The sequence below is a fragment of the Mobula hypostoma genome, chromosome 7 (genome assembly GCF_963921235.1).
Source record: "Mobula hypostoma chromosome 7, sMobHyp1.1, whole genome shotgun sequence".
NCBI lineage: Eukaryota > Metazoa > Chordata > Chondrichthyes > Myliobatiformes > Myliobatidae > Mobula > Mobula hypostoma.
The window spans coordinates 129,833,701-129,860,234 of record NC_086103.1 but is presented as its reverse complement, the minus strand read 5'-3'; the positions used below and the strand labels follow the sequence as shown (position 1 = coordinate 129,860,234).

The 26,534-nt window shown below is 41.4% G+C and overlaps 1 protein-coding gene across 1 annotated transcript; it reads right to left on the bottom strand.

Annotated features, from left to right (window-relative positions):
* Window positions 1–323: 323 nt before the first annotated feature.
* Window positions 324–26,534, bottom strand: cnot11 (CCR4-NOT transcription complex, subunit 11). The gene is made up of 7 exons (XM_063053995.1): window positions 26,082–26,534; window positions 19,155–19,319; window positions 18,222–18,374; window positions 14,266–14,468; window positions 6,762–6,964; window positions 6,184–6,280; window positions 324–4,932 (listed from the first exon to the last, which is right to left on the bottom strand). Exons 1-7 carry the CDS (start codon window positions 26,398–26,400, stop codon window positions 4,735–4,737), a joined length of 1,338 nt encoding a protein of 445 aa, XP_062910065.1. The 5' UTR covers window positions 26,401–26,534; the 3' UTR covers window positions 324–4,734.

Genomic DNA, 26,534 nt, shown 5'->3' with positions numbered 1-26,534 from the left:
GGGGAACAACTTTACTCAGAGAGTGGTAGCTGTGTGGAACGAGCTTCCAGCAGAAGTGGTTGAGGCATGTTCGATGTTGTCATTTAAAGTTAAATTGGATAGATATATGGACAGGAAAGGAATGGAGGGTTATGGGCTGAGTGCAGGTCGGTGGGACTAGGTGAGAGTAAGGGTTCGGCATGGACAAGAAGGGCCAAGATGGCCTGTTTCTGTGCTGTAATGGTTATATGGTTAACTTGCACTTAATTCCTTATAATCAAAATAAGAGTGAAAACTCATCAGACCTTCTGCAATATTATAATATATTATTATGATGCATTTATTGAAAAAGTTACTCAGATATTAGTACTATAAAGAATACAGACTTAATTGGCAATGTGGCACAGATATTTCAGCTAAATGTCCACTAGCAGTTGTATGTTTCCCATTTACAGTTGCAGCAGAAGTAAACTTTTACATTATCGTAAACAAGTGTACTTTGAGAAAGACTGGAAAGGATAAACTTTGACAACTTTTTTCCATTGCTTAACTTTTTGTTGCTTCAGTGGTCTTGATTCTACTGAAGGAAAGGATGGTTAGATCATCTTTGATAATAATCTAATTTGGTTTAGGATCACTCTTTAATTGCATGGAATATTCTATCTGGTTACTGGCTCTATAGGATCAGGATCAGTAGAGGTCTTTTTGTTGAAGAAATATTTGTTCCAGCAATAAATATAATGTTCACCAAAAAGTGTAGCTATTTCATCCTTTTTTCTTCCCCAAAGAAAAAATTTGTTCCAATTACCACTCAATATATTTACAATTTATCAAAATTGTTTCTTGCAACTGTATTTGAATTCAAGCACTTAAAAATTTGTTGAACATCCCCAATGATCTTAGATGTTATTTTAATATTTCAGCAATTATTTTTCAGGTTGACTTTTAACATTTGCTGTTCAGTAAACGTACACACAGGAGCAACTTTTGGAATTGACCCAGGCTTTTGCTTTAAAAAAAAGCTTTAATGGATCTAGTAAATTATTAACGTTCCTGTGAGATTTAGCAGAGCTTTTGTGGGTTCATTACATTGTCATTGTCTTCCTTAGCTGTCTCCTCTATCACATGGTAGTCTTCAATGCTGGCTCTCAGCAAAGCTTCCGTCCACTGCTTGGGTCAGTTCCATTTGTGCCATTTACTTTTGCAAATGTGTATTAAAGCAAACTTATCATATCCAATAAAGAATTATACTATTAAGTAAATCTTTCAAACTAGGATCACATTATTTTAAACGTGTGCCTGTAGCATGTTGCTCCTAGCCTCAAATGATCCATACTTCTAAATGTTCAAACACCATTCAACCAAAGAATTCTTTAGCTAGTGTCTTAATATTGCTCAACTGTCACTTTGATGGGGGCTTTCAACCATTTTCTCTACCAACCTCGCTTCAAGGTGAAAGAATGGACTTGCCACTTCAGTACACCATCACATCCAACAGATTGTAATAGATGATAGTGATCATCTCTAGATTTATTTTCATCTCAGCAGCAATGATCTTGGGATCTGAACGTTACTATTCTATGCTCCATGACCTCAGAAATCTTCAAAGTTTTGCAAAAATTACTTTGTGTAACCCACAATTTCTTTGACCTCAAGGACCAGAGGTAATAGGCTGTGTTCCTACTCCTCTCTCTTTGGATGCCACTGGTGAAGCCAACTTTGTTTATCATAACTTGCCATTGAGCCACAATTGAATTGCTGCACTCCAAGTAGAAATGATACAAGGTTATTCTCCTTGCCCAGGCCTGCGCCCTGGAGAGTGAAGACTTTCCAGGTGCAGATCCATGCAAGACTAATGGATGCCTTTATTCTCATAATGTTTGGTAGACCTTTGATTCAAAAATCTGCAACAATGGCAATATATTTCCACAGCAGCATTTGAGTTGGAGGATAGCTTGAACACACTGTTAGTCTTTTCATTATTGCTGAGGGTGCTAAGGTAGCTTAGCAAATTGCTGTGCTAGAGTTTGTAGGTAGTATGCAGTGCAGTCATGGTGCATTAATGATAGTGGCTCTGCTGCAAAAGTGTGCTGTATTGTGCATGAAGCTACAGCCACAAGATAAAATGAATGGTATTCCAATCACTGCCTATGGCAGTGAAAAAGTTATTGAAAATATAGACAATAAACTCTGGAAATAGTGATTTTAACTGTGGATTTAATCAGGTATTCTACATGATCATTAATTACCATTGTTAAAATAACAGGTTACAAATGCAGGAAATCCAAAAGAAAGAACAAAGTACTGGATATACTCAACAGGACAGGCCACATCTATGAGAAAAGAAACAAGTCAACTTTTCAGGTAGAAGACTCTTCAGCAGAACTGGGGGAGAGACAAGATTGTTAAGCTGCAGAGAGGGTGAGAGGAGGAGGATGTCTTTGATGGAGTAAGAGCAGGGTGATCATGGGGATATGCTGCAAAAAAAGGTTATTTGATCAATGAATGAATGTGAGCTGTACAGTGAGAACAAAGATGGATAAACAAGGTTAGAAAAAAAAAGGGTATAGCCAACTGGCCATGTCAATTCCCAGAGACAAATACAGCGGGAAAAACTGAGCTAATGTCACAGATGGGTGAAAAATATAGACAAAAATACAGTTAACTTAAGTTGTTGAACTCAGTATCAAGTCCAGAAGGCAGCATTTTGGCAAGATGGAAGATGAGGTGTTCGTTCTCCAATACTGTTTTGGGCCACCTTCTAATGGTACAGAGTAGGGAAGTCTGAAACGAGAGGGCATAATTTTAAAGTGAGATGGGAAAGATTTAAAGGGGACCTGACAAATAACTTTTTCCAGGTAAGATGGTAATACATGGAATAAGCTTTCAGAGGAGGATGCAGATAGATAGTTGCAGCATTTAAAATATATTTTAAGAGGTACATAGAAATTAGACAAAAGGTTTAGACCATAAGACACATAACCAGAATGAGGTCAATCAGCCCATTGTCTGCTGTCCCACTATCATGGTTGATTTATTATCCCTCTCAACCCCATTCGACCTTCTCCCTATAACCTTTGGCAAGTACCACATCAAGAACCTACCAACCTCCATTTTAAATATATCCAATGACTTGGCCTCAACAGCCACCTGTGGCAATGAATTCCACAGATTCATCACCCTCTGGCTAAAGGAATTCCACATCTTTGTTCAAAAGGACATCCTTCTATTCTCTGTGGCTGTACCCTCTGATCCCAGACTCCCTCTCTAAGGGAAATATCCTCTCCATGTCCACTCTATCTAGGCCTTAGAATATTCAATAGATTTCAAACTCCTACAAGTGCAGGCCCAGATGTGTCAAATGCTTCTCACATGTCAACCCAGGATCATTCTCGTGAACCTCCTCTTGATCGTCTCCGATGCCATTACATCCTTTCTTAGAGAAGGGACCAAGAATCGCCCAGAATACTCCAAGTGCAGCCTTATAAATCCACCAGCCTGAGGACACGTGACCAGATGTCTGAGAGTGCAGCTCTACCACACAGTCCATCCGTGAGGCATTTCCTCTGACACTTAAGTCTCGTGGATTAGGAAAGGGTTAAGGAAGAGATTATATCAGGGAAAGGGATGGAATTTGAGGATGGAAGAAAGATGGTGTAGTAAATCAGGGGAATAATAGGTTAACGGTCAGTGACTTACTGGAGTAAAGGCCAAGTGATTAAGGAGCTGCTCATGACTCCTGTGGATCCTCAATGTCAGAAAAAAAATCAATATGGATGAATTTTATTCTGTATGTCACATTTTTGGATAGTAATTTACAGATTCTCTAAGAGTGAAATTTGTTTTCCAAATTACCATAATGTTGGGGGGGGGGGAGAGGAGGAGGGTATGTATGAGTGAGAGGGTTGCCTGTGTAGTTTTATTCCGAGGCTATTCAGACAACTAAAACTCATGATACTCATTATCTGTGGGATAAGTGGATGAAAACAACCCCTCAAATGCTTTGTGCAAGCCCTTCCACCATAAGGCATACCACCATCAAGCCAGTTAGGCAACTTACCCTTTTAAGTGACGCCCACATCCTGATGAATTAAAATACAAGTGTAATGTTTCCAAAAATCACTAATAAGTATGATTTGCACTTTCCTATGTCAGGTAACTGGTGTGAATGCTATTGTTGGCAACCTAATATTTGGGTGAAATTCCTACAAGAATATAAGCATTTCATCAGGGTGACCTGAAAATTAGATTAGCAATTTCCATCTCTCAATAAAAATATCAACAAATAAGTATATGGTGCTTCAATTTACAGCATTTTAATTTAAATAAAACTTTTATAATCAATATGAAGTTTCAAATTTCAAGTTCACTCTCTATTACTTTAATACTTTATGAGCTTTCAGTCATTAGATGAATGTGATAACTTGCATTGTGTTTATACATATGGTGTTACGAAATAAACTAGTTGTGTTCTTTTAAAGAAAGTACATCCTACCCCAAATGATATAGAAGTCAGCAAAGTGATGTTCATTGCTATATAACTCTAGCCTACCAAAATATGTTTAGGATGCTAATCAGTATCAGTTTATATACTTGTATAACAAGAAAATAAATCAGGTCCCATTTGGGCAAACTTGCTGCTTAAGAAAGCCTTATGGTTTTGAAACAAAAGTAGTTATTTTTTCAGTGGTACACCGAAATCACAGAAATATTTCTAAATGTATTCCTGTCTTAAGTTGTGAATATTGCCTTCCTTTATTTTGATGATTTTGCTTCCGGAGGATTTTCTCCAGTATCCAGTGTTTTCAGTAACCTAAATAGGCCAGCTGCTTCTCGTATTCGGCTAAACTCAATGCAGAAGGCCTGTACTTCAATGAACAAGTCCTGGACATTGATTATCTTGTTTCTGATTAAAGACTGGAGGAAGACACATACAAGGCGCACCAAGCGATTCTAAAAGATAAAAGAATTTGTTTATACATGATGCAGACAGTGGTGCATAGTTTATCACATAGCTTACTTTTCACCACAGAGCAATGCATGCCTAATACAATTAATCTGATTTTCTTTATTACACAAAATTACAAATGATAAATTATCTTTAAACTTAAATATCCAATTAATTGTTGTCTACATCAGAATTTGCATAAAATGCTGTTAACCCATCATGTTGACCCAAACACAATATCCTGCCTTAAGTTGTACTTTAGTTTTCAAATATAGCTACGGCTTCATCCCTCCCTGTACCACGAGGTTTCTCTATAGCCTTATGGTGCATCTCTGTGCTTCTTGATTTAGGTCACCTGAATATTTTGATTGCTCCATCTTTAGTAGTTGCCCAAGATGTACCTGTACAAAGGTGCTCATTTCTGCGTCCTAATATTTTTCCACTGAGGTAAAATTTACAGCACATGACAAACTGAAGTGCATACAAAGTTAAACTATATTTGGGAAATAGAATTGATCAATAGTGGAGCTGGAAGAGCTATTTTAAAGATGCAATAGAAATGTTATATTGAAATCAACAAGCAAGATTCTGAACCCTAGGTACGACATGTAGTCTGGAAAGATTTTAATTAATTAATGCTGTGACTAGGGCACAAGGAACCAGCCAATTAAACACCAAAAGGAAAACTTTCATCAAAAAAGGTTGGATTTCCCTGCCTAGGAACAATACACATGCTTTATTGTTTAGCATATGCAAGGTATGAAAGATAGATGTTTGGAAATCTAGAGAATCCAGAGATTAGAGCTGTGTCTAGGTCAAGGGTCAGTACGGCCTAATTTTGCTACTTCTTATATTTAGATCTTGATGCTTTACATAATTCTACAAAGAAAATTCCAAAATATTGATTTTGTGTGTCGGTCAGAGGGGGGCTGCAGAAAAGAATAACAGATCAGAAAAAGATTAAAGGTATAAGTTAATCCACATAGATAACTCAAAAAATCCACTAATGATGCATGCTGCAAGTAGAACCTACCAGTTTCAGTCCTAGGCAAACTACTCAAAGGGGAAGCAGAAATTATTCTATTTCATACCCACTGTGGTATGCCCCAAAGCCCGCCAACCCTGCTGTTACACGTACAACAAAGAATCTGTTCTCAAATAATACACAATAAAATAAATACAATTTATAAAGGCTTACACATTAATGGCAACTAATTACAAAAAAACAATCAATAATACAGAAACAAGTTATTTACCTGCATGTATTTATCCTTAATTTGTTCACAAGTGGAGATACAGTTTGAAATATACAGATGAATAAATTCTGGAGGAAGATCAACAGCTGTGGTTAACCTAAAAAGCAAGCAAGAAGAGTAATCAGTTTCAAAACCAAAACACTATATCACGAGTAACTAATTTTCATCAAAAAAAAAATCCCCAGCTATCTACTGACCCGTAAGTGAGCATGTGTGATATCAAGTAAGGAAGGACCAGATTTAAGTTAAGATGAAAGTCAAACCTGGCCACAGAGTTTGACAGTAAATCAAACTAGAATTTAAGCATTTTTCATGTTGACAGATGAATTACATTTTAAAAGCAATTGTCATTTTAAAAATCAAACTTCCATCATCAAATGAATTACTTCTGTAAATGTCAAATGAAGGCTTAATGGGAAGAGTAATCAACAGAACATTTGTAAAATAAACCTCTTACAGTACAAGATGCCAGTCAATATACTCAAGTTTGCACATTCTGAGGAATGTAAAGGGTAGTTCCCTCAATCCTGAGCAGGGCAATGCTAACATTGGGGGAAAAAACAAAGCACAGAACTCACCTATTTACAACTTCCATTGAATGAAGAGACATATCCATATTTACAAGTACAGAGAAATATTCTGTAATCTGGCTTGATTGCATTAGCTTCAATAACATTTCTATTGCCACCAAAGGGTTATTTTCTACCAGATCAGGCAGCTTGACAGGAGTCAGTCCAATATGGTAAACTAGCTTTGGATCTTTTTCTAATTCACCAAGGAGCTACAACAATAAAAAGAAGACTTGTTGTTACTTAGAAGCAGTACTGATGTGTGCCAATCTGCAGAGATGGTGTCAAATGATAGATCCGTTAATAACTACTATTAGAACTAGCATTAATGCATACGGAAATAATTTTTCAGCAGTTCTCAAATGAATAAACCAGTTAACCATATATAGAAAATGGAAGAGAACATTCTCAATGTACCCTTCAGATTTTTCCACAAGTAGCTTACTGCAATTATTCTGAAAACTGTTCTAGTTAATTATGCATAAACCCAAGAAGCTACATTGAAATTATTTTAAATAATTTCTTAAAATTTAATACAGAATATTCTAAATTGACAGTTCAAACAAGTGCTAGAAATTTGTACATGTATACTGAATGTATACAAATATACTATTGTAATCCCTTTTCTGATCTCCTCATCTATCACACACACACACACTCCCCCAGTACTAGTAACTGCCTTCAGCTTCCTAGGTGCCAAACCCAGAGTTCCTTTCCAAAACCTTCCAACCTTCTCTAGTCTCCAAGACGTTAAGACATGCGTTTTTGACAAAAACCTTTTGGCCATCTATACAGACGTGCATTCGCGTCAAATTTAACTGGTTCTGTGAAATGCAATGGGACAATTTACTAGCTATAAAATGCAAATTGTTTTCATGCACAAAACTATAGAAATAGATTGGAGAGGTAAAGATGAATTCAGTTATCTTCCCTTTCCCCCTATGATGTTTTCCCAACCTCCCCCCGACCCATAACTCAGTCTCTGTAATTTCAATCCAAGATGCACATCTCATTCCACACTGTTGCCCACTTCCCTTAATGCTTTAATATTCCAATTTTACAAACAGTTACACCTGTTACAAAAATCCATTACATTTCCTTGAATGGTTTGAAGACAATTATGCACTCTAACCACTTGGAATAAAATCATTGTTTTTTAGTCCATTAAGTAATTTTTAGTTACAGGGGCATGCAAACTTTAGGGCACCCCGATCAAAATTTCTGTTACTGTGAATAGCTAAGCGAGTAAAAGATGAACAGATTTCCAAAAGGCATACACAGTTAAAGATGACACATTTCTTTAATATTTTATTTCCATCTTTTACAGTTTCAAAATAACAAAAAAGGAAACAGGGCCGAAGCAAAAGTTTGGGCACCCTGCATGGTCAGTACTTAGTAACACCTCCTTTGGCAAGTATCACAGCTTGTAAACGCTTTCTGTAGCCAGCTAAGAGTCTTTCAATTCTTGTTTGGGGGATTTTTGCCCATTCTTCCTTGCAAAAAGCTTTAATTCTGTGAGATTCTTGGGCCATCTTGCATACACTACTCTTTTGAGGTCTATCCACAGATTTTCGATGATGTTTAGGTCAGGGGACTGTAAGGGCCATGGCAAAACCTTCAGCTTACGTCTCTTGAGGTAGCCCATTGTGGATTTTGAGGTGTGTTTAGGATCATTATCCTGTTGTAGAAGCCATCCTCTTTTCATCTTCAGCTATTTTTACAGACGGTGTGATGTTTGCTTCTGGAATTTGCTGGTATTTAATTGAATTCATTCTTCCCTCTATCAGTGAAATGTTCCTCATGCCACTGGCTGCAACACAAGCCCAAAGCATGATCGATCCACCCACGTGCTTAACAGTTGGAAAGGTGTCCTTTTCATAAAATTCTGCACCCTTTTTCCTCCAAACATACCTTTGCTCATTGCGGCCGAAAAGTACTATTTTAACTCCATCAGTCCACAGGACTTGTTTCCAAAATGCATCAGGCTTGTTTAGATGTTCCTTTGCAAACTTCTGACGCTGAATTTTGTGGTGAGGACGCAGGAAAGGTTTTCTTCTGATGATTCTTCCATGAAGGTCATATTTGTGCAGGTATTGCTGCACAGTAGAACAGTGCACCACCACTCCAGAGTCTGCTAACTCTTCCTGAAGGTCTTTTGCAGTCATAAGTGGGTTCTGATTTACCTTTCTAGCAATCCTACGAGCAGTTCTCTCTGAAAGTTTTCTTGGTCTTCCAGACCTCAACTTGACCTCCACCATTCCTGTTAACTGCCATTTCTTAATTACATTACGAACTGAGGAAAAGGCTACCTGAAAACGCTTCGCTATCTTCTTATAGCCTTCTCCTGCTTTGTGAGCATCATTTATTTTAATTTTCAGAGTGGTGGGCAGCTGCTTAGAGGAGCCCATGGCTGCTGATTGTTGGGACAAGGTTTGAGGAGTCAGGGTATTTACAAAGCTTTGAAATTAGCATCACCTGGCCTTTCCTAACGATGACTGTGAACAAGCCATAGCCCTAACAAGTTAATTAAGGTCTGAGACCTTGGTAAAAGTTATCTGAGAGCTCAAATCTCCTGGGGTGCCCAAACCTTTGCATGGTGCTCCTTTCCTTTTTTCCCCCAACACTGAAATTGTACAAAACAAAAATAATACACTAATCTTGCTTAAAATGTTGAAAAGAATGTTTCATCTTTAACTTTATGACTGTTGGAGATCAATTCATCTTCTACTCATTTAACTATTCACAGTAACAGAAATTTTGACTGGGGTGCCCAGACTTTTGCATGCCAATGTAAATTGTCTACTTCTTAAACATCCAATCACCTACCACTACATAACCATTCTTCAAAAATTTTGAATTTCTTGGATCAATTTAATGAATCTTAACTTTTGCTTAAATATTCTATGCCCCCAGATACAAACAGTGTGGATTACATTTTCCCAGTCTTTCTACTATTAATGATACCATTTCACACAAAGGTCACTTTGCATTTTTATTTCCTATTGAATGTTATTATTTACTGGTTATAGCCTTCAATCCTTCAGTTTCCATATCCAGATTAATAGCAGCTCAAGGAAACACCATCTGTAACATTCCGATGGGAAACAGTTCTCTTTACTCCTATTGTTTTCCTTCATGCTTCAAATACCTTAGTACAAATGTGGCATTTTCCAAATCACTAGTCTCTACTGTGATATCCTAACAGGTAATTTTCAAAAACCACTACCTTTATCCTTAAAATTTTAATAATGATTAGCCCTACAAATTTACCTTGCATAACCTGATACTGGCTAGTCCAAATTAATTAACCAGTGTGATTTTTCTTTTGCATTTTGAATGCTACCATGTTTGAGAGACATGGTTTATCACTGCCCGTCACTTTCTGCCTTTTCTTTATTCTTTATATGCCACTCTCCATTTCTTTGAACTGTATTAATATTCTTAGACAGCTGGATAATTTTTAGAACATTTAGAGTCAGAGGAAGCAGATGCATATTTCTATGCAGGAACTTCCTTATTTTTCACTTCAACAGCTAGGGGAAATCAGGCAGCCAACAGATTTTCAGCTTCCACACACATCATTCTGAGCCCAGCAAAAAGAAAGCTACTTCATCCACCTGCCTGGTTTACACTCCACAGCATCATACAGAGGCAGCGTGGAAAAATGCATGGACATGAACTGTTCTGATCAGCCTGGTTTGTGCAAATTTGAGAAAATCCACATACATTATGCTCCTCTATCCTCCTTGAAACCTCCAAAGTTTCAAACGAGTTAGTAAGACACAATTATCATTAAAAAAACACTAGGAATCATTAATCTGTGTCATTTAAAATGAAGACTGGCAAGGGCCATTTATAATTTTTCCCAGTAATTTCCTATCTAATACATTAGGCCTACTGGAATATACTGAATGCATATTTATTCCATTCTTCCACAACAGTGCCACATTAACAGCTTTCAGTCTATTTTTTTAGAATACAATATGTTCAATCAGAATTTCCTTTATTCTACCCAGCACCCTCCCCCACCACCTCATTTTTCTTTTCTAATGAAGGTTCCAGGCCTGAAATGTTAGCAGTTTCTCTTTCCACAGATGCTGCCTGACTTGCCAAATTTTAAAATCTGCAATCTTTGTTTTTATTTCGGATTTCCAGTATCCACGGATTCCTTTTTTGAAGCTGGCAATTTACAAGCTATCAATTATTGTAAACCATATTGTTTTTCTCTCACTGCTTATTATACACAATATTTCTCTCTTCTTCTACGTTCAATGTTCACATTACTGTCCTCTTCATCAAGAATGGTGTAAAGTATTCATTTAGAATCAATCCGCCTTTTGCCCACATACACCCATTAGATTCTGTTCGTCTTTTGAACGATAGTTAAAACAGGTTTGCCTTGATTTTACTTGCCAATATATTTTTCATGCACTTCCTTTTTTTTTTATTAATTTCACCCCTACACTTTCAATATTCTTCCAGGTATTCTATATTGATGAGCTCTTGCTATCAGACCCATTTACCTTTTGTTTTGCCTTATCCTATCCAACATGCTACCAGACATGCAGAAAGATTCAGATCTGGGAACTCCAGGCTTTTCCTTTGTAGTAATATTCAAACCTCTATCCCTCAAATATTGTCTTTGTTTTTATATTAACATCTTACAGTAGCTATTCTCACTCCATTTTTGCCAAGTTATCTGTCAGTCTGGAAAAAGTCGATGTACCTCAATTAACAACCGACTCCTGGTCCATCTGTCCTTCCCCAAAGCCATGTTAGATCGAGCTCCATTACAGTTTTTACCAATGGCCCTTCCAGGTGCAATTCCTTAAATCAAGTTTAGAACTGCCCCTTCCCTTGCTGAAATTGTGACTATGGGTTTTAAAGGTGCTGCCAACTCTGACTTTCACAGTTTGCAGGATTGTTGAAATCATTTACCACTTCCCTAATGTTTTAAAATCTGCCTATACCTTTTTCATTTTTCTCTCAAACTGTTTAGATGACAGAGTCTAATCTTCATTTATTCCCAACAGTGTGATTGCTTTTTTCCTCCCTCAGCTCAACTGCCTTGGGCTTCATGTTGATTTATTTTTAAGCACATAATCCTTACTACATTGTTATTATGTTGCTATAACTAATAAAATGACTATTTTAAAATCTCGCCTTAAACCTTGTAACCAGAAACCATCCCTAACCTCTTAAGCCACGTTTCATTGATAGCCATATTGCTCTACATGACTGGATACGCAATCAGCCCATCTACTTTCTTAGTTCCATCAATGTCCTTAAAATGAAGTCTACTCCACTAAGCAGAAACCTTTTTCCAGATATTGTTTCCTCCAGCTAATTCCCTTTATAGAAAGTATAAAAGCATTTTAGTAATTTCATGATAACAGATGTCTCATTCCCGGGATTTCCTCTCAATTTTCATACAGAGAACTGGCATGTATGATATTCCAAACTGAAAAAAACATTTTCTGAATCAAGATTAATGTCAGGACATGCACAATATTTTCATATACTCTAAAATCTGGAACAGAAATTTGTACTGGAGATGCGTCCGTCTTTGGTGTCAATGTTTTTCCTATTACTGTTAATCTGTTTGCAACAAGTCGGCCCCTTACTTAGCATTAATTTCCTTCTGGTTATTTTTATTTACAGAGCCAGCAATTTTCCAAGGATAAAGAGATGAGGCATGCTCATGACTCCGATACCTTAAATCTTTTACAACCCAGCACCTCTGAAGAATAATCAATGCTATCGTGTGAGAATTATACCTCACGTATGCACAAAGAAAGCTCTCACAAACAGCAATGCATATCAGCTAGAGGGTAGGACATAAAGATATCAACACTCTTTGAAATAGCGTCTGAGATCTTTTAAACACACTCAAGAGCACGAGGAGATCAGGTATTCTCTTTCTCCTATGCATCCCTCTCCCATCCTTTCTAACCTGCTAACTAATTTCTCTTTTACCCATTCTAACAAAGGGTCTTCAAATTCCTGAGTGTTTTTATTTAAGGTTGTGAGTATTTGCAAAATTTTGATTTCCCAAAAGCAAAAGGACTTGTCTGAAATATGGCATGTGCCTCAAATAGCCTCTGACATAACACTCTTAGATGTGTTATGTCAGAGGCTATTTGAGGGACATGCCGCGAAGAGCGCTTTTAGATAGTGGGAGCTTGTCCCCACTCCTGGCCTTCTCGTGTGGCTTAGCCTCTAAGCCCGGCGGAACTATTTCTACTGACAGGAGAAGGGGCGAAGGCGGGTCCCTGCGCCTTAAAACCAGTGCTTCAGGTAGATGGAGCTTGTCAGCCCGGGAAGGCAGTCCATCTAAGAGAGGGAAAACTCTGATTTCAAACCACCGCCTTGCAGCCATACCCACTCATGGGAAAGGCTTCGGGAGTAAACCCTGAGCACAACTGCGGAGCTGGAGTCCCTAAGGCAGTCTGACGCTGCCTTCAACCTCGTTCTGGCAACTCCTGCGACGACACAGGTGCCAAGCTGTATCGGCCCTTGCCCTTCCCTTGGACAACATCGGTGTCGTGGAGAGGGGAGACTTGCTGCATGGGAAACTATCAGTCTTCCATACAACCTTGGCCAGGCCTGTGCCCTGGAGAGACAGACTGAAGCAAGACTTTCCAGGGGCAGATCCATGGTCTCACGAGACTAATGGATGCCACCACCACCAAGAGTGTATGAAGCCTCAGTACTTCAATGATGGACCTAGTGTTTTATGCTCTAGATGACAGAGAATTATTATATTAAACAGCTTGAGTCATAAATACAACCAATAAACACTAAGCTATCACTGACCAGCAGGTGGGGGTGAGTTAGCAGGCAGAAGAGCACACAGTGGCCCTGATCTTTTTTACTCCTACAAAGATCGGTTAATTCCTAGATTCTATTCCTAGTCCTGTTCATCCACATTTATAATACTTTGTACATCTCCCAGTTACCAGTTCTGTGCTTTTTGTATACTGTTTTCCCTTTAAATGTTTGTCCCTTCATTCTAATTCACAATAAACACCATCTATTGATGTTATTAATTTAACTGATTTTGTATGGACAGTCTCTTTCCCATCCCATAGGAGGCTGATTTCTCTAGATATTGAAGCTTAGGAGTTATTTCACACTTTCAAAGAATGTTTAACTCAAACATACTATGATTTGGACAAATGATCACATTTCCTTAAGCAATATACAAAACTAGCCCGTAGCTAATTCTAATTTGGTCTATTTTTTTTGTTGATGTGGGGATATATCGTTACAGGCAACTACCCTAACCACAAGAAATTCACTACCTTTCATCTACTTACCCCAATACAAGATTTAAACCTCTATTAAAATGACCATCTTTCCCACCTTTCTTATCACATACCATCTTGTCATTAGAGTTGTCTCTTATTGGTGAAGGTGATATCAAAGTTCACCACATGGCATTGGCAGTCAGAATATTGGTTATGGGTTTTACCAAAAGTCCAAATGATCCAGCTGCTTTACTTGAAATTACCTGTGTTTGTTGCTGTGCAGACAATGGACTCTTGAAAGCCTTTGCCATGATCCGCTTAATTTCCACCCCAGTGCTGTTTTTAACACACATGGTTTTATCCCATTGGATTGTATGGTCAGGTTCTGTTGGGTTTAGCCAAGCTAACTCATCTTCACATACATGAAGTGGAGGAGCCGGCCGAATAAACTCTGGCCGAAAGTGACCTTCACACAGGAAAAAAAAACCATGATTATTTTTACTATTCCACTAAAACAAAAAAAAGGTAAGTCCATTAGCCTGGAATTTCTTGGGAATTGCCTATATTTTGTGTAAGGCCCCAGCACATCCTATGTAACTCGAAGGAATATCATAATTGTATTGAATTTCCAATTATTCCAGTAACTACTGCCTTATTGTTGAACAATATTTATGAGCCAGGGAAATGAAAACTATCTTTTAATTCAAGACAACAATCCATTTACTTACCTTAACAACTTCTACGAAAGCATTGTGACTGCCTACTTTAATGGGAAAGGACCATCAAATTACCAGCTTAACCCACGATAGTCCACAATCTGGAAGCCGATGCCAAATACTCTTTACGTACTGATTTTCCTCAGTAAGTGTGAGTAAAATCCCCAGAGAGCAAGTAATTCAGAGTATGAACACTTAGACTGCAAATCAACACTCACAACACACTGGAGGAACTCAGCAGGTCGGGCAGCATCCGTGGAAACGATGAGTCGACGTTTCGGGCCAGAACCCTTCGTCAGGACTGTAGAGGGAAGGGGCAGAGGCCCTATAAAGAAGGTGGGGGGAGGGTGGGAAGGAGAAGGCTGGTAGGTTCCAGGTGAAAAACCAGTAAGGGGAAAGATAAAGGGGTGGGGAGGGGAAGCAGGGAGGTGATGGGCAGGAAAGGTGAAGAAGGAATAGGGGAAAACACAATGGGTAGTAGAAGGAGGCGGAACCATGAGGGAGTTGATAGGCAGCTGGGGGAGGGGCAGAGTGACATAGGGATAGAGGAAGGGAGGAGGAGGGAATTACCGAGAGTCGGAGAATTCTATGTTCATACCAAGGGGCTGGAGACTACCTAGACAGTATATGAGGTGTTGCTCCTCCAATCTGAGTTTAGCCTCAACATGGCAGTACAGGAGGCCATGTATGGACATATCTGAATGGGAGTGGGAAGCAGAGTTGCAGTGGGTGGCTACTGGGAGATCCTGTCTGTTGTGGAGGACGGAGTGGAGGTGCTCGACGAAGCGGTCCCCCAATCTGCGTCGGGTTTCACCGATGTAAAGGCTGCACTGGGAGCACCAGATGCAATAGATGACCCCAACAGACTCACAAGTGAAGTATTGCCTCACTTGGAAGGACTCTTTGGGGCCCTGAATGGTGGCAAGAGAGGAGGTGTAGGGACAGGTATAGCACTTGCGCTTACAGGGATAAGTGACAGGTGGGAGATCCGTGGGGAGGGACGTATGAATCAGGAAGTCGTGAAGGGACCGATCCCTGCGGAAAGCAGAGAGGGATGGGGAGGGAAAGGTGTGCTTAGTGGTGGGGTCCTGTTGAAGGTGGCGGAAGTTGCAGAGGATAATATGCTGGATCCAGAGGCTGGTGGGGTGGTAGGTGAGGACAAGGGGAACTCTGCCCCTGTTGTGGTGGTGGGAGGCTGGGGTGAGGGCCAAGTGCGGGATATGGAGGAGATGCAGGTGAGGGCATCATTGATGACAGCAGAAGGGAAACCACAATCCTTAAAGAAAGAGGACATTTGAGATGTCCTGGAACGGAAAGCCTCATCCTCGGAGCAGATGCAGTGGAGACGGAGGAACTGGGAATAGGGAATGGCATTTTTGTATGTGGTGGGGTGGGAAGAGGTATAGTCGAGGTAGCTATGAGAGTCAGTGGGCTTGTAGAAGATGTCAGTGGACAGTCTGTCTCCAGAGATGGAGACCGAGAGATCGAGAAAGGGGAGAGAAGTGTCCGAGATAGACCAAGTGAATTTGAGGGCCGGGTGGAAGTTCGAAGTAAAGTCGATGAAATTGACGAGCTCAGCATGGGTGCAGGAAGCAGCACCAATTTTGTCATCAATATACCAAAGGAAAAGTTGGGGAGCAGTACCAGAATAGGTTTGGAGCACAGACTGTTCCACGTAACCAACGAAGAGGCTAGGGCCCATGCGAGTTCCCATAGCTACACCCTTAGTCTGAAGAAAGTGGGAAGAGCCAGAAGAGAAGTTATTGAGTATGAGAACCAGTTCCGCCAACCGGTGGAGGGTAGTGGTGGTGAGGAACTGGTGAGGTCTATTATTCAGAAAGTAGCGGAGGGCTTTGAGGCCTTCTTGATGGGGAATGGAGGTGTATAGGGATTGGACATCCATAGTGAAAATGAAGCGGTTGGGACCGGGGAACTGGAAGTTATTCAAGAGGTGGAGGGCATGGGATGTATCCCGGATGTAGGTGGGGAGGGACTGAACTATGGGTGACAAAATGGAGTCCAGGTAGGCAGATACAAGTTTGGTGGGACAGGAGCAGGCAGAAACTATGGGTCTACCGGGACAGTCCGGCTTGTGGATCTTGGGGAGGAGGTAAAACCCAGCGGTACGCGGTGGGGGAATTATAAGTTTAGCGGCTGAGGATGGAAGGTCTCTGGAGTTGATAAGGGCGGTGATGGTACGGTCATCTATTGCATCCGGTGCTCCCGGTGCGGCCTCCTCTACATCGGTGAAACCTGACGCAGATTGGGGGACCACTTCGTCGAGCACCTCCACTCTGTCCGCCATAACAGACAGGATCTCCCAGTAGCCACCCACTTCAACTCTGCTTCCCACTCCCATTCAGATATGTCCATACATGGCCCCCTCTACTGCCATGATGAGGCTAAACTCAGGTTGGAGGAGCAACACCTCATATACCGTCTAGGTAGTCTCCAGCCCCTTGGTATGAACATAGAATTCTCCAACTTCCAGTAATTCCCTCCCCCTCCCTTCTTCTATCCCTATGTCACTCTGCCACCTCCCCCAGCTGCCTATCACCTCCCTCATGGTTCCGCCTCCTTCTACTACCCATTGTGTTTTCCCCTATTCCTTCTTCACCTTACCTGCCCATCACCTCCCTGCTTCCCCTCCCCCACCCCTTACTGGTTTTTCACCTGGAACCTACCAGCCTTCTCCTTCCCACCCTCCCCCCACCTTCTTTATAAGGCCTCTGCCCTTTCCACCTACAGTCCTGACGAAGGGTTCTGGCCCGAAACGTCGACTCATCGTTTCCACGGATGCTGCCTGACCTGCTGAGTTCCTCCAGCGTGTTTTGAGTGTTGCTTTGACCCCAGCATCTGCAGATTATTTTGTGTTTAGACTGCAAATCACTTTGGGCACACCAAATAAGTAGTCATTTGCAAGGAAATAAAGCCAAACCACTCTTTTGCTTTCATCCCTTGCTCTGCATCTGCCAGGCAGATGAGATGACATCAACTCTTATGATGGTGCCATTTTTAAATTATGGCTAATATAGTCCCACACCAAACGGCATATTCTTCAGTGCTAACACGAAGAAATCTGCAGATGCTGGAAATTCAAGCAACACACACAAAAAATGCTGGTGAACACAGCAGCCCAGGCAGCACCTATAGGAAGAGATATAGTTGACATTTCGGGTCAAGACCCTTTGTCAGGACTAACTGAAAGAAGAGATAGTAAGAGATATGAAATCTTTCAAATCTCTTACATCTCTTCTTTCAGTTAGTCCTGACGAAGGGTCTCAGCCCGAAACATCGACTGTACTTCTTCCTATAGATGCTGCCTGGCCTGCTGCATTCACCAGCAACTTTTGTGTGTGTTTCTTCAGTGTTAATTAACTTCCCATAACAAAAGCTATTAAGAGAAATTAATTGAAAGTTCTGGACTAAGTTGAACTTACATTTTATGAATGAAACTCAAATACTCTAAGTCTTTCCTTGTATGTCAATTTAAAAGCACCTACTTTCTATTGGTGGTCTTGGTCCACTCACTAAAGCCTCTATGATTTGAGTTGCTACAGAACTGTCGAATCCAGAGTTAGAGGAGTCAGGATCAGGATCGGGAAGAATGCTTGGAAAACTGGCTTTGCTCTGTGTAGGTAATTCAGACTGACGCTCTGCAGGATAAATAAAAAATTACACTCAAAAATATACAGACAATGATTCAAAAGTCATCCTGGTCAGCTTTTAAGCACAGGACTCATGTTGCAAAGGCTGCAGTATTGAAGAGCTGTTCCTATTGGGCAATTCTTCTTTTATGCACATAATTCATAGGTAACAACCCTCTGTTTCATTTTTCTCGAAGCATTGTCCTTGTTGGGAAATACTGCAGTAGCTCCTGCTACTATTTAAACGGTTTTCATAAGTGAATTGGCTTTGTTTGCAATATAATGGACTGTCAACTGTAAACCCAGTCATTGGCCCTACCTCCATAGCCTTTGACAATGTTATATCAGCATTTTCTACTCTTCATAATACATACAGAATTTATTGTCCTCAAAAGCCTTATCACTTCTGTTTGTTGTTTCAATTAGGAATTCATGGTGCCCTTAGCATCTAGATATGACAACCAGTTGTTCTGAAATTTCAATTTTGTTGAGCAGCTAAATGAGCAAGACAGATTAAAACAGTAAAGCAAGTTCTGAACAATTCTGGTCAGAAGTAGGTGTGTTTCTTTTCATATTGCTACTGTGTATTGGAATCTATTCAAAATAATTCTAGATATTATATATCAGCTACAACAATTTTACCAGATAACTGCAGTCTACCTTTTTTTAGTTGCAAATAACGTGTGCACTGATGAGGCAACAATAAAATTCAGTGTTTGGACTTTGCAAGATCTGCAAGTGATTGAACAGCAACTGCAGCTTCATTAAAGAGTATACAATTTCACTCACCAGCTAAGGCCAGTTGCAAACCACTAATGTCAACAGACTGAGGCATGTTACCAACATCCATACATGCAATCTGACGGGGAGTCTTCTTAAATAGTTCCCTTGGAGGAGCCAGCATCAACTGAGATAGGAAAAACTTCTCCGGAGGTGTAATAGGTGGTAAAAATCCTGTCAAGCAAAACAAAGACTCAGTTTGAACTTACTACATAGACACTATTACACATTAGTATGACTGCAAAGCATGAAACATTCAAATATTATCAACTCAAGTTCTGAAAGGACTATATATGGACCTTACAATTTATTTGCATGCTTAAGGATTCCAACTGCCCACAGGAATTTTCATGCCATACAATGCTCCCTAAATTAATGCATTTTGACTCACTTTTCGAAAGTATCTTTGATTCTTCAATGAAAATCAATATGATAATCCGATTTAACACCTTACAGTTAGGGAAGGAAGGAGGAGGTATGGCACTTCCTTGTTTGAGAAATTATTTTTATGCTTCACAGATAACCCCTCTGTTATATTGGTGTAATAGGGAGTATAAGGCTAGATGGAAGGAAATAGCATTTGGATTGACTGACCTCTACAGGCCTCAATAGCAGACAAAGGATTGATGGCCCAACTGGAAAAGTTTAAAAACTGGATAAATCTCACATTAAAAGTATGGCAGAAGGTGGCTAATTCATGTGGAATCAATAACATGTTAAAACTTTTCAGATGGTGTGCATATGACACAGAATTCCTTCCTAGCAGAGGAGATAAAAGATTTGAACTATTGATAAAGAAAGGTCTTACAAACTACCTCTCATTCACACATAAAAGAGTATTACAAAGTTTTCAATCCCTGCATGGCCTAGAACACAATGACTTTTTTTTTTAGGTACCTTCAAGTACGACACTATGTTAACCAGAGTTATAGATATACAGACTTATCAACAGTAGAATTAGAATTTTTCAAGATTCTGAATTCGGCTTACAGTTCAATACCATGTAAATCAATTTCTCGATTATATAATGCACTCTTTCATGCCAAAAATGAAAACACATCACATATTAAAGAGAAGTGGGAGAAAGAAGCGGGGTTGGTACTTTCAGAGGAGGCTTGGGGGAAAATATGCAGCTCTCAGTGGTCTTCGGCTAACTCTTTGATTTGGAGAGAACATTGTTGGAAAAATATTATAAGATACTTCACGAGCTAGAGTATTGTGTGCAGTTTTGGTCCCCTAATCTGAGGAAAGATATCCTTGCCATAGAGGGAGTACAAAGAAGGTTCACCAGATTGATTCCTGGGATGGCAAGACTTTCATATGAAGAAAGACTGGATGAACTGGGCTTGTACTCGTTGGAATTTAGAAGATTGAGGGGGGATCTGATTGAAACGTATAAAATCCTGAAGGGATTGGACAGGTTAGATGCAGGAAGATTGTTCCCGATGTTGGGGAAGTCCAGAACAAGGGGCCACAGTTTGAGGATAAAGGGGAAGCCTTTTAGGATCGAGAGTAGGAAAAACTTCTTCACACAGAGAGTGGTGAATCTGTGGAATTCTCTGCCACAGGAAACAGTTGAGGCCAGTTCATTGGCTATATTTAAGAGGGAGTTAGATATGGCCTTTGTGGCTACGGGGATCAGGGGGTATGGAGGGAAGGCTGGTGCAGGGTTCTGAGTTGGATGATCAGCCATGATCATAATATATGGCGGTGCAGGCTCGAAGGGCCGAATGGCCTACTCCTGCACCTATTTTCTATGTTTCTATGACCCCATACCAGGAAAAATATAAAGATACAAACGTGACATGTTGGAGAAGGTGTGGCTCCAAGTAGGCAAATCATTTCCATATTTTTTGGGATTGCCCTAAATTAAGTTTATATTGGAAAGGTATTCATAGAACATTAGTTAAGGTATTTAAGACCCAGGTACCTCTGAACTTTGAGACTCTCAATTTGGGGCATGTATTGTTTTTGGAACAGAAGAAAGATATAAAGCTGCTGCAGGCCCTTTTAGCGGCAAGCAGGAAATCAATCACCAGAAAGTGGCTAAATCCAACATCACCTACATCAGAAAATTGGTATGAAATTAATTTGGAAATATTTAAAATGGAAAAGATGACTTACTCTCTGAGAATTCAAATAGAAAAATTTTATCAAATTTGGAATAAATGGATTGAATTCATCACCCCAAAGCGAGCAGACTTTAGATAACGCAAACAACAGGAATTCTGCAGATGCTGGAAATTCAAGCAACACACATAAAAGTTGCTGGTGAATGCAGCAGGCCAGGCAGCATCTGTAGGAAGAGGTGCAGTCAACGTTTCAGGCTGAGACCCTTCGTCAGGACTAACTGAAGGAAGAGTGAGTAAGGGATTTGAAAGTTGGAGGGGGAGGGGGAGATCCAAAATGATAGGAGAAAACAGGAGGGGGAGGGATAGAGCCGAGAGCTGGACAGGTGATTGGCAAAAGGGGATACGAGAGGATCATGGGACAGGAGGTCCGGGAAGAAAGACGGCGGGGGGGGGGGGATCCAGAGGATGGGCAAGGGGTATATTCAGAGGGACAGAGGGAGAAAAAGGAGAGTGAGAGAAAAAATGTGTGTATAAAAATAAGTAACAGATGGGGTACGAGGGGGAGGTGGGGCATTAGCGGAAGTTAGAGAAGTCGATGTTCATGCCATCAGGTTAGAGGCTACCCAGACGGAATATAAGGTGTTGTTCCTCCAACCTAAGTGTGGCTTCATCTTTACAGTAGAGGAGGCCGTGGATAGACATGTCAGAATGGGAATGGGATGTGGAATTAAAATGTGTGGCCACTGGGAGATCCTGCTTTCTCTGGCGGACAGAGCATAGGTGTTCAGCAAAGCGGTCTCCCAGTCTGCGTCGGGTCTCGCCAATATATAAAAGGCCACATCGGGAGCACCGGACGCAGTATATCACCCCAGCCGACTCACAGGTGAAGTGTTGCCTCACCTGGAAGGACTGTTTGGGGCCCTGAATGGTGGTAAGGGAGGAAGTGTAAGGGCATGTGTAGCACTTGTTCCGCTTACATGGATAAGTGCCAGGAGGGAGATTGGGGGGGGGACGAATGGACAAGGGAGTTGCGTAAGGGCGATCCCTGCGGAATGCAGAGGGGGGGGGGAGGGAATGATGTGCTTAGTGGTGGGATCCCGTTGGAGGTGGTGGAAGTTACGGAGAATAATATGTTGGACCCGGAGGCTGGTGGGGTGGTAGGTGGGGTGATATACTGCGTCTGGTGCTCCCGATGTGGCCTTTTATATATTGGCGAGACCCGACGCAGACTGGGAGACCGCTTTGCTGAACACCTACGCTCTGTCCGCCAGAGAAAGCAGGATTTCCCAGTGGCCACACATTTTAATTCCACATCCCATTCCCATTCTGACATGTCTATCCACGGCCTCCTCTACTGTAAAGATGAAGCCACACTCAGGTTGGAGGAACAACACCTTATATTCCGTCTGGGTAGCCTCCAACCTGATGGCATGAACATCGACTTCTCTAACTTCCGCTAATGCCCCACCTCCCCCTTGTACCCCATCTGTTACTTATTTTTATACACACATTCTTTCTCTCACTCTCCTTTTTCTCCCTCTGTCCCTCTGAATATACCCCTCGCCCATCCTCTGGGTCCCCCCCGCCCCCACCGTCTTTCTTCCCGGACCTCCTGTCCCATGATCCTCTCGTATCCCCTTTTGCCTATCACCTGTCCAGCTCTTGGCTCCATCCCTCCCCCTCCTGTCTTCTCCTATCATTTTGGATCTCCCCCTCCAACTTTCAAATCCCTTACTCACTCTTCCTTCAGTTAGTCCTGACGAAGGGTCTCGGCCTGAAACGTTGACTGCACCTCTTCCTAGAGATGCTGCCTGGCCTGCTGCGTTCACCAGCAACTTTTATGTGTGAGACTTTAGATGACTCTCCTAACGGTTTATACTGCTTTCCTCATCAACATAGTAATAGTGTTAACGTAAGCACCCTTGGTTCGAATGACTATTGTTCTTTTTTTTGTGAAAACAGGGACTTAACACTAGTAAAGGAAAAGATTTGGGAAAGGGAAAAAAATGATAAAATGAAGTAAATAAGTACATAGGGATTGGATAAGTATGTTTGTGGGTAGGAGCAAACATTAACGAGTTAAGATATAAACACCTACGATGGAAGCTACATGGGGTTACATACAGTATTTTGGACCAGAAAGAAATGGTCCAGAAGAGATACATGGAAATTACTATTAATCCACTATTATTACTATTTTTTACAACCATTATCAATACTTAGTCTAATAGAGTGGTATTGCACATAATTATCTAGCTAAGTGCCTAATTATTTTTTATATCTCAATGTGTACTTGTGAATGTATAAATAATTATAGATCTATACATATATAAAAACGGAGAAGGTTATACATGTAAAAAAAAAGTTTGCATAATACTTGTGAATAATTTACCCAAATAAAAAATAAAATTAAAAAAAAAAGAATCAATATGAAGCAGCTAGCCTCTACTTTAACCGTAACTACCGCTTTCACGTTCTAGGTCTGTGATGAAGACTGACTTACTTTCTGCATTTTGAGGGACAGAGTTATCTCACAATTTATACTACCACCCCATGCTGAAACCCTCCAGTTATTTCCCCCCAAAGAACTTAGATCTATATTATAGCAAGTACAAAAGAGTTCAGACAAGAGACCCCACATCCCAGCATCAATCTCATCCAGTAGCCATTATATAAATGTAATTTGTTTTCCAAATAGGAATTTATTCAATTCCAAAGGGAATAAAATAGGTTTCCAAACTAACTTTGAAGTTCACTGACTTGCTGTAAAAATAAAACATTCTTAATTTTTTGACATGAATTTGAAATGCTTATTGGCTCTCACATAACTTTAAAGTTAAGATTGAAGATACAGTAAAACTCCAATAATAAGGCATTCTCTGAACATTAGTGGCAGCTTTTCCAGACTATGGTTAACTACTTCTATTAACGGACCAACACACTTTAACTTTTTTTTTGTGGTAATGTAATATAACACATTTTTTAGTAAACTCAGTAAGTTCAAAGGTAGAAAAAAAGGGTCCAAGCAAGTTGGAAGTTGGTGAAGTAGTTGATGAAAGGATGAGATTTGCATGACCAATGCAGGAAGCAGCACAAATGCAGCTGTCAGTACAGCAGAGAAGATGTGTGTGTTACTGGTGTAGGTTTGAAACATAGGTAGTTCCACATAGTCCACGATAAGGAAGGCATAGCTGGGGCCAGTGTAAGTGCCCACAGCTACACCTTTGGTCTGGAGACAGTAAAAGGAGCCAAAAGTGAAGTTAAGGGTGAGTCCCTGTTCTGCCAGATGGAGAGGAACTGGTTGGGTCTGTTATCAAGAAAGAATTGGACAGCCTTCAGGCAGTTAGGATTGTGGATATTGTTGATGTCAAAAATATTGTGGGACAATGGGGTTGGAGGCTGCATAGGGGAGATCTCCGCAGGAGCTTAGTTTGGTGATTGTGCAGCTTTCAGTGGTCCTGGTTCTGGGGCAAGTACAATTGCTATATAGCTTATTGCTACATCTATACTCTATTCTTGGTTGGGGCAACTGTAACAAAAATCAATTTCCCTCGGGATCAATAAAGTATGACTATGACTATGACAAGGAGTTATCCGAGAGCTGCCACCTGGCTTCAACAAAGTAGAGGTCAGTCTGTCAAACTACAACAGCACTGCTCTTGTCAGTGGGTTTGATGGTGAGATTGGGATTAGTGCAGAGAGATTGGATGGCAGTGCATTTCGAGGAGTGAAGTCAGAATATGTGAGGGGAGTGGTGAAGTTGAGACAATTAATATCACATAGACAGAGATGAAAAGACCAGACCAGGCAGAAGGCCAGAGTGGGATATATGAGCTTAAAGTGAGAGAAGGGGTTATCAGTGGAGGGTGGGTAATCTTGTCAAAGACATCATCTCAGAAACTGAGGCAATGGAAGGAGAGCTCAGCATCACAGCTGAAGTAGAACTCATTGAGGTTTGGGCACAGGGGAACTAAATTAAGGTCCTGCTGAGCACATACCATTTTGCCTCAGAGGGGAGGTTGAAGGGGATAGTGAAGGCAGGGCAAGGATTGGAGCTGGTGGTTAGAGATGGGTTCAGGGACACTGGTGTAGATGGAAGAAGCTCAGAACAGTAGCTGGGAGGTGAGGCATAAGAGGTCAGGGTGGGTGGGATGTACAAGAGACGTAGCACTCAGCAGTGACATGAGAGGTCTGAGCCTGGAGGCAGCTGCAGCCAGGTCCGGAACTGGAAGCAGAAGGGATCATGTGTGGCAGCCAACGGTTACTTGACCAAACAAGGATGTTCGGTCTCCCTTCACCCAGACAGCACATTGCACCTCCCTTCGCCCTCTTATTGGTGTGAGAGGACAACTCCCTCCTCCTCAGCCCTCCCAGCACATTGGGCAACTTCAACTTCTGCAATTGCCCTACCTTTGACAACTCCCATCTCGATCTATTTCCCCAGTCTTCACATCATCCATCTCCACTCCCAACTCCCATTCTTCTCCCCCAAAACAGGGACCATCCACATCTCTTTTGTCCCTTCCGCCTCCCAGCACGCATCTACCCTCCCTTCTTCAATCTGCCTCCTTCTCTCTCCCCAAACAACTGACAACCATCGCTTTCTCTCTCGTATACCTCCTTCTCCACTGATCGTTTCCAACTCTTCTTCCACCCCCTTCCTCCTACTCCCCTCTTTTCCTCCAGACAGGGCAGCAACAGTTCTCCGCCTCCTTTGCTGGCCCGGTGCATAGCTCCAGAGCCCCAGCACTAGCTCTGGATTTCAATGCACTGGGTAAGGACCCAAACTACTTTGTGTAACTGACGGCCTGGAGATTGCGTCCGGCCTGCAAAGTGGAAGCTGTCGGTGGAGATGCCCGCTTACCGAGCAACGGCCTATCCTGCTCCTCGGCCGTCGGGCCCGCGTTCAGCAAGTGCGCGAACACAGCGGCGAACGGGTTGGCGGCCAGGGGCTCGGTGCGATACATCTCCCAGAGAAGGTAGAGGGCGGTGAGGCGCTGCTGTGGACTGGGCAACAGGTCGGGCTGCTGTAACAACATAACGAGCGTGGAGCCGAGGCGGAAGTGGTCATGCTTGCCGAAGTAATGGTGGAAGGCGGTGGACAGGCCCTCGAAGGTGTTACTCGTCGCCTCCTCGCAGATAATGCCGATCAGGTTACTCAGCTCCTTGGGGGCCAGCGTCATGATCACCGAGGGCAGGGAACCCCGCCGCCTTCACCGGCCCAAAGCATCAAACATCCGAATCAGTTCACCAGCAGGCGAGCAGTCCACAGGAACTGCCGCAAACCATCAGCTTAACCCGAGAACCCGGCGTTTGC

Excerpts from the sequence above, each read along its gene's own strand:
- cnot11 (XM_063053995.1), bottom strand. The coding sequence starts at position 26,400 with ATGACGCTGGCCCCCAAGGAGCTGAGTAACCTGATCGGCATTATCTGC. Across the intron at positions 18,375-19,154 it reads TTTGCAACTGGCCTTAGCTG|AGCGTCAGTCTGAATTACCT; the intron begins GTGAGTGAAATT and ends TTTATCCTGCAG. Across the intron at positions 6,281-6,761 it reads TCAATGGAAGTTGTAAATAG|GTTAACCACAGCTGTTGATC; the intron begins GTGAGTTCTGTG and ends CTTGCTTTTTAG.